General features: G+C 42.1%; 1 protein-coding gene across 1 annotated transcript in view; it reads right to left on the bottom strand.

Annotated features, from left to right (window-relative positions):
* Positions 1-11404, bottom strand: part of LOC106572638 (protein diaphanous homolog 1) — a 45199-nt gene extending 33795 nt beyond the window's left edge. The window contains exons 1-8 of the mRNA XM_014147001.2: positions 11113-11404; positions 9777-9902; positions 9247-9321; positions 8168-8341; positions 7310-7473; positions 6787-6978; positions 5872-6415; positions 5402-5567 (exon numbers count right to left, since the gene is read on the bottom strand). Of these exons, the coding sequence (XP_014002476.1) occupies positions 5402-5567; positions 5872-6415; positions 6787-6978; positions 7310-7473; positions 8168-8341; positions 9247-9321; positions 9777-9902; positions 11113-11187 (1516 nt within the window). The 5' untranslated portion in view covers positions 11188-11404. The remainder of the gene's footprint in view (positions 1-5401; positions 5568-5871; positions 6416-6786; positions 6979-7309; positions 7474-8167; positions 8342-9246; positions 9322-9776; positions 9903-11112) is intronic.
* Between the last annotated feature and the right edge of the window lie 1721 nt (positions 11405-13125).

The following is a 13125-nucleotide window of genomic DNA, read 5'->3' as shown; positions in this document are numbered from 1 at the left end:
TTTTTTTTTTATCCTAACAAATTAGGATACAGAAATGTAGAGTGTATCCCACTGGGGGCAGAGTGAACCACAGGTGTACTTTTAATTGCTAATCCAGTCATTTCTGACTGTGCATCCCAAATGGCACCCTATTCCCTACATAGTGCATTACTTTTGACCAGGGTTCATAGGGCTGTCGGGAATAAGGTGCCATTTGGGGAACACCCTCAGTCCTCAATGAGACACTGGATAATGCTCTCAACACCACCTTGATTAGACACGCTAACATAAGAGCATACTAGGGAGCTCTCGTGTCGAATCAATCACCATATTAATTAAGCACATTTTTAAAAGTACAAGAAGGGCAAGCTCTGGGATGGCACTACACAGTGCACAATAAAATGTTTCCTCTTAAAACTGAGTGGGGTATTTGAACGTGAGGCCTTGCTGATGTTTTCCTCTCTGTGTGAAACAACTAATGTATTAATACTATGAGGTTAACTAGTCTTTTTTGCTCGTCTTAGAAAACTGACCATTGCAGTCTTCTAAGCTATCAAACAGATAAAAGTATTGAGCAAATCCAACTGGCGTAATCTTCTTCTGCTACAGATGTAGGATCTTAATTTGAGCCAGTTTGATACAGCAGGAAAATAATCCAGCAGCAACATGACATGTGATTTATTATGTGTATTATAATAAATTGAACATTTTCATAAGGAAAAATCAAGTCTGAAATTTCAAAGTGGTATTTACAAACTCCAGAAGCCTTTTTAAAACTGAAATACACTACAAGTATAAAATGTCCTGCATTGCAGGGAAGTTCTCCTGCAACAGGGTGATCAAATTAAGATCCTACATTTGTAACTAGCTATATAGAATGTTCTTCACTCTTTGATATTCAATATTTTTCTAATCAATTTAGTCCAACACAGTGTATTTCGTCGGTAATACCTGGAAAAAGAGTGAGTCATGACCTGAGCAGTGGTTATTGACTACATAGTATTAGACCCACAATAAGTTATTCTGTTCTGTTTATCTCCTCTCAGGGTTCAGATATTTTCTTGAAGGAATGAAGACAAACACAACACCATAACCACCTGTCCATGACCATCCTGCATGCCTCCCCTGCTCCCCTGCACTTATCTACGTGTTGTCATGCACCCTGCCTGTGGCATAGAGACAGGCTATAGCCCACAGAGACCACATATAAGCTCACTGCTAGAAGGGAAAATACTCTTAATCTCATCATAATACCGCCACCTGGATATAGATAGTTCATATCCATCTGTTTGAATGTAAAACTGTAAGCTATATGCATAGCACTTTGTCATTAAGGATAAGAGTGTTATGATTGCAAACGCAGAACATAACCGTTATACTGTAATAACTACGTATAATAATAACCATTAATTATTTATCTAAATGATTTATTGTAATTTACAATACACTAATAGAAGTCATACTGTATGTATCTAGCGACAGTATTAGCTATAGCTCCTTGGATAAATAGAGAAAATACTGTCACTGTCCATGTGAAACAGGAAAATAATAGATAACAGCTAGTTAGCAGAGATCCTGCTGATGAGCATGCAGAGCTCATCTAAAGCAAGCATAATCTGTGTGTGTGTGTGTGTGTGTGTGTGTGTGTGTGTGTGTGTGTGTGTGTGTGTGTGTGTGTGTGTGTGTGTGTGTGTGTGTGTGTGTGTGTGTGTGTGTGTGTGTGTGTAGCACACTTTTCCCTCTCTCATGCTGGCAGCAGAGAGACGCATCACCTGGAGTTCCCCACAGGCGGTAGTCACCAAGCACAGTGCTTTACATTTACACCATTTTAGCAGACACTCTTATCCAGAGCGACTTACAGTAGTTAATGCGTACATTCTCGTACTGCTCCCCAGTGGACATCAAACCCACAGCCCTGGCATGGCACGCACCATGCTCTACCAACTGAACCACATGGGACTGCCTAGTCAGAGCACAACTTTCCAGGGCACAGAAAGGAGAGGAGCACACTTGGAGTGTATCCTATCCTGTTCTATCCTATGACAGACGCACATAGCAACAGTCGCACAGGACTCCATCCATAATTCATGGCCATGCATACTCTAATTGTGTTGCCAGCCTGCACACTTGTACTGATGCCATTTAACAACCCTCTCTGCTGCACCACACGTGTATCACTTCACTCTTTCTTCGAAGACCTGCGAGAAGAGAACTCTCTAAAATCTTTCTTCCTCATTCTCACACGCCACATGCACACACTTTATCCATTGGTCTTAGGTTGCCTTGAGCTACGCCAAGTCATAGACTTGGTCCCGAGTGGTGCAGCGAGACACTGCATCTCAGTGCTGGAGGCATCATTACAGACCCTGGTTCGATTCCAGGCTGTATCACAACTGGCCGTGATTGGGAGTCCCATAGGGCGGCGCACAATTAGCCCAGAGTTTTCCGGGTTAGGGTTTGGCCGGGGTAGGCCGTCATTGTAAATAAGAATTTGTTCTTAACTGACTTGCCTAGTTAAATAAAGGTTAAATAAATAAAATTGATTCTCCACTGAACAGCAGTCAAAGCCATCAAGTGAAGAAGAAAAAAGATGGAAGCTTTACCCATAGAAATAGAATGTATAGAATGAGCATCCCCATTTAATAGCCAGGGTTAGCGGGTCCAAGCTCGTTCTATTAATTCTATTTTTATGGCTTTACCAAGGTTCTGATAGACTCAGACTGCCCCCTGTAGACATGCAGTGCAGTTCACAAGGGAGGACAACCCATATCTGTATCTACACTGAAACTAGCAGCATTATTCTTCAAGGATGGTTATCCGAAAATGTATGCAGTCACTACTGTAAATCGTTCTAGATAAGAGCTTTTGCTAAATTAATAAAATGCTAAAAAAAAAAAATCTCTTAATGTCTGAAAGCATTAATTCTATTCCAATGCTTCAATGTTCAACCTAATCCTTCAATGTTGGTTATTTCTTGCGTCTTGTTATGTAGCTGCTGTACAACATTTTTTGCATCTTTCCTCAAGCAAATACATGTGGTATGGAGATTAGATGGAGAATGAGTCAATACACCGAAGTAAAGCTCATAGAGTTTCCTATTAAGTACTACCATCTGGTGGTTGCAAAAAGGTGTTACTTATTTTTTACAACTCAACTACAGTAATCAAGCACTGCGTGTAGTTTCAAACAAATCTGTTATCAGCAAGAAAATAATGTTGATGGGTCTGATAAGAGGAATACCTATGTGAGAATGCTGTTCATAGACTACAGCTCAGCGTTCAAAACCGTAGTCCCCTCCAAGCTCAGCATCAAGCTTGGGACCCTGGGACTGAACACCTGCCTCTGCAAGTGGATTCTGGACTTCCTGACGGGCCGACCCCAGGTGGTGAGGATAGGTAACATCACCTCAACCATGCTGACACGCAACACGGGGGGCCCCACAGGGGTGTGTGCATAGTCCTGTCCTGTACACCCTATTCACCCACGGCTGCGTGACCACGCAGGACTCCAACACCATCATCCAGTGTGATGATGACACGACGGTGGTAGGCTTGATCACGGGCACAATGAGACAGCCTGCAGGGAGGAGGTCAGTGACCTGGCAGTGTGGTGCCAGGAAAACAACCTCTCCCACAACATCATTAAGACCAAGGAGCTGATCGTGGACTACAGGAAACGGTGGGTCAAGTACGCACCATCCACATCGACAGGGCTGTAGGGGAGTGGGTCCAATGCTTCAAGTTACTTGGTGTCAAATTCACTAAAGAATTAAAATGTTCCACACACACACACGCACACAGTCGTGAATAAGGCATGACAGCGCCTCGTCTGCCTCATGAGATTGAAAAGATTTGGTATGGGCCCTCAAATCCGAAAGTTCTACAGCTGCACCATTGAGAGCATCTTGACTGGCTGCATCACTGCTTGGTATGGCAACTGCACCGCCCTCGAACGCATAACCCTACAGAGGGTGGTGCGGACAGCCCAGTACCGTAATTTCCGGACTATTAAGCGCACCTGAATATAAGCCGCACCCACTGAATTAAAAAATATATATATATTTTGAACATAAATACTGCTGTTTCCAACGTCTTATTATCGACTCATTAAGACCAAGCTCCCGTGCAGCAGCTCTATTTCCTTTTCCAACAGCCAGATCAATCGCCTTCAACTTGAAAGCTGCATCATATGCATTTCTCCGTGTCTTTGCCATGATGAGGGTGACAAAATGACTACCATAATCAGAATGATGGGAAGTTTGAGAGCGCTCGATTTAATCTAAACAGTAAACAAAAAAGTTGTTTGACCTTAACCCGTTCGGCAATTTCATTGGTCTAATGAAAGCTTCATGCCGCCAAAAAACTGAGCACGTCACAGAATGTGTTTTTTTGGAGAAAACTAAATTGAAAGCGGGAAAAATCCATATATTAGCCGCGTCATTGTTTAAGCCGCAAGGCTCAAAGCCTGGGAAAAAAGTTGCGGCTTATAGTCCGGAATTTACGGTACATCGCTGGGGCCAAGCTCCCTGCCATCCAAGACCTCTATATCAGGCGGTGTGAAAAGACCCCACCCAACCGAGCCACACTGTACTCTCTGCTTCTGTTTGGCAAGCGGTACCGGAGCAACAAGTCTGACACCAACTGGCTCCTAAACAGCTTCAATCCCCAGGCCATAAGACTGCTAAATAGCTAACAAAATGTCTACATGGACTATCAGAATTGACCATTATATTTTATTTTTGCACTGTCTCTATGCACACTCACAGGACTCTACACACTCACACTTTTTTTACATTTACATTAGTCATTTTAGCAGACGCTCTTATCCAGAGCGACTTACAGTAGTGAATGCATACATTACATAACATTTTTTGTTTTTTGTTTTGTTTTCCGTACTGGTCCCCCCGTGGGAATCGAACCCACAACCCTGGTGTTGCAAACACCATGCTCTACCAACTGAGCCACACGGGACCACACTCACATACAATCATCAGATACGCTGCAGCTACTCTGTTTATCATACAGTATATCCTGATGCCTAGTCACCTTACCCCTATACATATTTACCCCTGCCACTCCACTTCAATATCCCTGCACATTGTAAATATGGTATTGGAACTGACCCTGTATATAGCTTACAGTACTTACGTTCTCGTGTTTTTCTCATTTCCATTTCTCATGTGTTTTTGTTCTACTTTACTTTATTTTATAGTATTACTGATATTGATTGCTGCATTTTTGGGAAAGAGCTCCTAAGAAAGGCAATTCACTGTACTTGTGCACATGACAATAAAATGTTAAACTTGATAAATAAGTTGTGCACAACCAGGGGAAAAACTGCCCAGAAAATAGAGCATATAGTTGTGAAAGCATATAGGCCTATCACCTCAAACTGCCATACAAGTAATTGTAAAGCTACTTACTAAAGTTGTGAGCAACCTTCGTATTGAGCATGATGTGAAGGTTAGTGCTGGGCTCGGTGATCCCACCAAATGTTCCCAAATCTTGAACTGCAAATTGCTCATACAAGCGTGAAGTGTCAATTTCAATGTTCCCAGCGTTTCCCCGTGTCCAGCATGATTTCTCTATCTGCCGAGAGACCAATCACAATCACCACAAAGACAAACTGGATTCTCTATGAAATGCAATGATCAAGGAAGCTACAGAGACACTGTAGAGAATAATTCCCTACAGTCCTCAAGGAAATGAGAAAGTGGAATATAGGTAATTCCTTATCATTGCAAAATATCAGACAAAACCTTCTCACGGATTGGACTCTAGTGTAGCGTCATATAAGGCAATATACCATAATATAACATAATTGACAATGTGCACGACTATATTACATGGTTACAAATGTAATAAAGAGGGATAAATAAAAGCATAGTAGTACCTTATCTGAACCAACCTCATCCCAGTGGAAGGCCCTGGTCCGCTCTGTTAGGGGTTTTCTACTGGGCTTAAAGGGCAATGGAGGAGGCATAGGAATGAAGAGGGGAGCTGGCACCATTGAGGGAATGGGTACAGGGACAGTGGCAGGGACAGGATCAAGGACTGGTGCCCGGACAGGGATAGGGACAGGGGAAAGGACAGGACCAGGAAAGGGGACATTCACTAGTAACTTCACAGGGCTGCAGGGTTTTGGGAGAGGCGAGGTTGGAGGTTTACTCTCAATCTTTTCTCCAGCCGATAGATTATCTGCACTGGAGACAAGATCTGTTCCTCGGAGGCCTTGTCCGTCAGTGGACTTGTTCTCCTCCAGAATGTCTTTGACATTGTCATAGATTCTTAAAGCCCTGGTTTCCTCATGGAAGTGCTCAGACTGAGATGTGCGTTTCCAGTCCAGGCATAGTTTATCTATGGCCTGGACCCAGGCATCCCTCTCCTTCTGGATGGCTTCTGTGCTTTTGGAAAGTTCTGTCACAGGTACCTGGAACCTGCAATACATCAACATCCACATAACTCATCTTAACTTCCTCTATTGGCAGTAAACAAACAATGGCAATCACTGGGCAAACAATTGAAATCTAAATGTATGGTATTAGATGTTGTCAAATAGGATGAGAACGGTGTGTTGGTAGCAGCAATCCTCAACTGTTCAGATATACATTATTCTGAAACATGATTCTGTTAAAAAGTTACAACATTGTTGCTGTATTTAGATGTGTAGATTAACTAACATTTGAAAATGTTTCATTGACAAAACAAATGGCTGCAAGAACACATAACCTAAATTCCTTATACTCGCTTCTCTCATCCTAAACACATACCACCCTAGTCTCAGAACGGGTTTTACATGGTCACTCACTGGTACTCATTCTTGTGAGTCAAAAGAGTGAAGGTGTCACAGCTGCGCCGTTTCTCTACACTCGCGTCCCCGTCTGAGAAATGAATGACAACTGGCAAGGATGACGAGGTGACCATGTCCCCATCTGCACCTACCCCGCGCCAGCTGATGGGGAGCAGGGTCAGCTGGCCAGGGTGAAGGCGAGCCTCGTACCTAACAACACAAGTGTAGATCACATCATGATGTAGATAGTAAACAACTTATAGTCAATGCAGGACTCTTCCAAACTTTGTAAAAACACTGTGCAGTAGTAGTAGTTGTAATAGTAGTAGTAATAGTAGTAGTAATTGTAGTAGTAGTAGTAGTAGTAGTAGTAGTAGTAGTAATTGTTGTTGTTGTTGTTGTAATAGTGGTAGTAGTAATAGTAGTAGTGGTAGTAGTAGTTGATGTTCTTGTTGTTGTAGTAGTAGTAGTTGTTGTTGTAATAGTAGTAGTAGTAGTAGTTGTAGAAGTAGTAATAGTCTAGTATAGAACACAAACATACTTCACCCATTTAAACGATGCCAATCCACCTCTGTGCAGGAACAGCAGGCCCTCCCTGAGGCTCTTTGGTGCTGGAAGCAGAGGATGCACACACGTGTCTTCACTGCCCTCTACTGGATGGCTGTAGATGTTTCTGTAGATTATCTTGTTTACAAGCTGCATTATCTACACAACCAAACACAACATCGGTGTGAAAAAGTCTCAAACAAAAATCGTACATTTCAATTGAAAATATAAAGTCCTCAAAATGTCTTCAAACATTATTTAAAGAATTAATGGCCCGCTGTTAACCAATTAGGAGAAGTGATTGAAATCTCTCACATCTCCTATGCCTATACACAAACCAGACTGTTGTCAACCTCTATTACAGGTTAGGGATGACTCTTTTACCTTGTGTTTGTCCTCCAGCGAGGCTGCCTCCAGCTCACAGGGTTAGGGTTAGGGACGACTCTCTTACCTTGTTTTTGTCCTCCAGTGAGGTGGCCTCCAGCTCATAGGGTTAGGGGCAGGGACGACTCTCTTACCTTGTTTTTGTCCTCCAGCGAGGCTGCCTCCAGCTCACAGGGTTAGGGTTAGGGACGACTCTCTTACCTTGTTTTTGTCCTCCAGTGAGGTGGCCTCCAGCTCATAGGGTTAGGGTTAGGGACGACTCTCTTACCTTGTTTTTGTCCTCCAGTGAGGTGGCCTCCAGCTCATAGGGTTAGGGGCAGGGACGACTCTCTTACCTTGTTTTTGTCCTCCAGCGAGGCTGCCTCCAGCTCACAGGGTTAGGGTTAGGGACGACTCTCTTACCTTGTTTTTGTCCTCCAGTGAGGTGGCCTCCAGCTCACAGGGTTAGGGTTAGGGACGACTCTCTTACCTTGTGTTTGTCCTCCAGTGAGGTGGCATCCAGCTCATAGTCATGTCTTCCTCTGAAAGATATAGAGAACTTGGCCCCAACTCCGTCGTCGCAGCTCTTAACACACAGGAATGGCAGCTGCCGCTTTACGATGCCTTTCTCTATGCTGCACACCATTTTAGTGTTGAAGTCAATCTAAACACAGTAAAGAGATACACATTATTCTGAGATTATCACTGCTTTTACGCAATGAGGCATGACATGGACAGTATGTACCAGCACACTACAGGCTTGCATTGTACAGTATTGTCATCACAACTCAGGAGTTGCTGTTTACTTACAGTAATGGAAGTTGTAATACCTGTTTACAGTTTTTCCCAATTGTTTACACACTAAAACTGGCCCATGAGACACAATGACCCAAACCTGTAACTCATTTACCAGAAGCAACACCAAATCTGCAATACTACTTGCACATGTTTTGCTTTACACTCAGATTGCAATTCTATAACAAACATTTGGCAATTCTCTACCTTTGGCACAACCTTCACAGCTAAAATCCCTTGTGTGCAAATTAAAAGCAACACGGTTCAACAAGCTAAGCACAAACTTAGCAGAGAGAGGTGGAGGGTGAAGACTGCGGGAAATCCAACAGATTATTGAAAACCCTGCCATCTTCCACAACATCAGAGTGAGTTTATCAACCATAGCCCGCATCTTGCATTTGTGTTCCTTTCTTGTTTGAGTACACACAAACAATTTAACAAAATCTTACTGAAATAGGTTCTGAAAGTAGTGTTTTGAATATGTCACGTTAGTGTGATCTCGTTTGTCACTAAGTTAGATTCATTTGATGTGTGTTTGTCTCATTTGTATTTAGAGTTTCATTTTGAGCAGGGAGTACATGATTTTGATTGCTGTGTTTCATTTTGCAAGATGTCAGTGGGGTTTGGGGAAATTGGCTAACTGTTTTGTGTTCAGAGTTTTGAGTACCTGAGATGTAGTTTCAGCAAACGTGTGTTATCATTTGGGAAAAACTGTAAATACGAGTTGTGATAACAACTAACCCAAAGTCAAAAGGGTACCCATATCTGACTCGCCTGAAGAATGCGCTTCTGCCACCTGTAGCGGTTGTACTTGTAAACACTGAAGTTGTACTGGGAGGCTTGCTGTTCCTGCGATGAAGATCAATGCACCAATGACAATGATGCAGGACAAAATGTTATGAACACATCAAAGAGGGATCAGAAACATCCAGTTCTAAGTTGGTGGACAGGACAGTGGAACCGCAAAACTTAAAAATGTATAGTGAATGACAGAATAACATGCATGACAAGTACTGTGTCGTGCGTAGATAAAGTCCATTATGCGTGTGCACAGACCATCCAAAGTAACAGTCAGGCCTTGTTGTTGCCATGGTTTTCTGTGCTGAATTCAAGGCCCAGCAGTATAATACCTATAGCCTGGTCCCAGATCTCTTTGTGCTGTCTTGCCAACTCTTGAGGTCAATGCGTGACAATGACCATAGGAGTTGGCAAGACGACACAAACACATTGTTGTGGAGGTATTGTAACACTGGGCCTTGGCAAAATAACACAAATATATCTGGGGCCAGGCTACATAACAATACCTCTGTGGCCAGGCTTTGCTTTAGCTGCTCCTGGTTGCTCCTCCTGGCCTGGTTCAGGGCGTCATCGATGGTCAGCTCCCCACTCTTCACCTTCATCATGATGCTCAGCTGCATCTCATTGCTCAGCTGGACCAGGAGGACAATGATCACAGATGAGCAATGCATATAAATGATAGCTAGTGTTCAGAATGCACATAAATGATAGCTAGTGTTCTGAAGGCACATAAAGGATAGCTATTGTTCAGAATGCACATAAATGATAGCTAGTGTTCCGAAGGCACACAAATGATAGCTAGTGTTCAGAATGCACATAAATGGCATCTAGTGTTCCGAATGCACATAAATGATAGCTCGTGTTCCGAAGGCACATAAATGATAGCTAGTGTTCCGAAGGCAGATAAAATATATCTAGTGTTCCGAAGGCACATAAATTATATCTAGCGTTCCAAATGCACATAAATGATAGCTAATGTTCCGAATGCCCATAAATTATATCTAGTGTTCTGAATTCCCATAAATGATAGCTAGTGTTCTGAATGCACAGAAAGCTTCACTTTGCATAGAACAACCACTGGCGTAGAACACACGTCACAGCCCCCACAAGGCAGGAGGGCCCACAAGCTTTGTGGGCCCTCATTTCTTTCAATCGTGAATAATGATTAGTGAGAAAGTTACAGACGCACAAATATTATACCCCCGAGACATGTTAACCGCAAAACTGAGCTACGCAACTGAGAACAACTAACACAAGCACCTGTCAAACGAATGTGTCACAACAGGAAAAAAACATCTTGATTTGTCTTTTGTATCAAACATTTTATATTTACATTTGTGAGAATCTTAGTTCCTCTTTAGTGACAGAATAGATGATCTGCATGTCTGGAATTAAGGAAGTAGAATCCCCAGAGGAAAGTACCCACACAACTTCCTCACAGCTTGTTTCAGTGTTAGTATAGAAGCTTACTGACTATGCTATTACAGTCATACAGATGCCTATTGAATAACAACTATTTCTATGGTCCATTTCTATGGTCCTCTGTTGCTCAGTTGTTAGAGCATGGCACTTGTAACGCCAGGATAGTGGGTTTGATTGACCCAACCACCCCAACGTATAAAATCTATGTACGCAAGACTAAGTCGCTTTGGATAAAAGGGTGTGCTAAATGGCATTAAACAGATATACAGTTCTACAAATCATGACAGTCAACAGTTCAAGTGAGAGAATGGAATACCAGAGAATGTGCCTTTTCATTGAAACGAACAGCATTAATCATAATGTCATTGCATGGAATGAGGATGTTGTTCAGTTACAGAGGCTGAAATGTCATAATCTTACCTGTGGCACGGCTACTGAACCTTTTCTGTCCATCAAAGAGGGGTTTTCGTTCCTGGGCCCTGCCCGTGGCAACATAATGTACGGTGTTTAAAAAGAAAATCTCAGCAAAACTTTCCTGTCTAGAATGCATGGAGTTTTTCACCTAATTTACAGTAACACTTCCTTTAAAAGCCATCTAAGAGGAAAGGAGAAGAAAAGGTATATACCGGGCTCTATACTCCACCCACCTATCAGATTTCGCATTTCTCTGGTCTCTATAGTTTCTACAACGCTCAACAAACGGTGTGTCAGTTCCTGAGTCAGTTCATGTTGTGACTTGCTCCTGCAATTACTTTTTGCCCGGTAGTCTTTATTTCATGATGTTGTGGTTTTGTCTAAAAGACTAGGCCTATTAAGGAGATAAATATGTATAAATTGTTGCATATTGTGTTTATATTTTTGTTCAGTATATATATATATATATATATAACAAAAATATAAACGCAACATGCAACAATTTATAACGATTTTACTGACTTACAGTTTATATAAGGAAATCAGGCAATTTAAATAAATTCATTAGGCCCAAATCTATGGATTTCACATGACTGGGCAGGAGCGCAGGCAATCAGAATGAGTTTTTTTCACAAAAAGGGAAATATTACAGACTGAAATACTCCTCAGTTTCATCCGCTGTCCGGGTGGCTGGTCTCAGACGATCCTGTAGGTGAAGAAGCTGGATGTGGAGGTCCTGGACTGGTGTGGTTACACATGGTCTGCGGTTGTGAGGCTGGTTGGGTGTACTGCCAAGTTCTCCAAAATGACATTGGAGGTGGCTTACGGTAGAGAAATTAAGATAAAATTCTCTGGCAACAACTCTGGTGGACATTCCTGCAGTCAGCATGCCAATTGTACACTCCCTCAAAACTTGAGACATGTGTGGCATTGTGTTGTGGGACAAAACTGCATATGTTATTGTCCCCAGCACAAGGTGCACCTGTGTAATGATCATGCTGTTTAATCATCTTCTTGATATGCCACACCTGTCAGGTGGATTGATTTTCTAGACAAAGGAGAAATGCTCACTAACAGGGATGTTGAACATTTGTGCACAGAATCTGAGAGAAATAAGCTTTTTGTGTGTATGGAACATTTCTGGGATCTTTAATTTCATGAAATATGGGACCAACACTTTACATGCTGCGTTTAATAAACTGTAAGTAAAATCTTTGAAGTTGTTGTATGTTGCATTTATATTTTTGAACAAAAGACTCGGGAAGGAAGTACATTTTCTTAGAATTATAACTTTGCTCTGTGCTTCTCTGAGCATGCACTTTGTATAGCCTATATATAGCCTATAGGCTACTGATTTGATTGAGACAACACTAAATCGCCTATAGGTGCAGTTGATATTGCACGCCCAGCGGAGAATCAGAGATGAGTGGCGGCATCGGGCACACATCAATATATAGCCTAATAAGCAACTTTTTGGGGGGAGAGTGAACAGTTGTTTTTATTGGGTTACAATAGCAATACAATCATCAAAAACAATATACTTTCCCCTCTTTTTTTAACAAACACACCATCCCCACCTACCCATCCAAAACATACCCTTGGCGGTCCCACCCTATCCCCAAACTAATATTGAAATGTCATAAACTACAAATTACATAGCATTCCCCTGGACTAGTTTTAAAAAAAAATACTAAACCCTCCCCCTGACTGAAATTGAAAAAGCATGATCCTCCCCCATTTTCCTCCAGATTCCCATTCTGTACATTTTTAACAATCCCTTATAAAAAACTACAGATTTAAAACTTCTTCAGGATTGGTGAGTCCCCTGTGGGACGGTTGAGCTAAAGTAGGCTAATGCGATTAACATGAGGTTGTAAGTAACAAGAACATTTCCCAGGACATAGACATGTCTGATATTGGCAGAAAGCTTGAATTCTTGTTAATCTAACTGCACTGTCCAATTTACAGTAGCTATTACAGTGAAAGAATACCATGCTATTGTTTGAAGAGAGTGCACAA

This window comes from Salmo salar, chromosome ssa15 (genome assembly GCF_905237065.1).
Source record: "Salmo salar chromosome ssa15, Ssal_v3.1, whole genome shotgun sequence".
NCBI lineage: Eukaryota > Metazoa > Chordata > Actinopteri > Salmoniformes > Salmonidae > Salmo > Salmo salar.
Note: the sequence above shows the minus strand (reverse complement) of the source record. Positions and strands in the feature narration are given on the sequence as shown.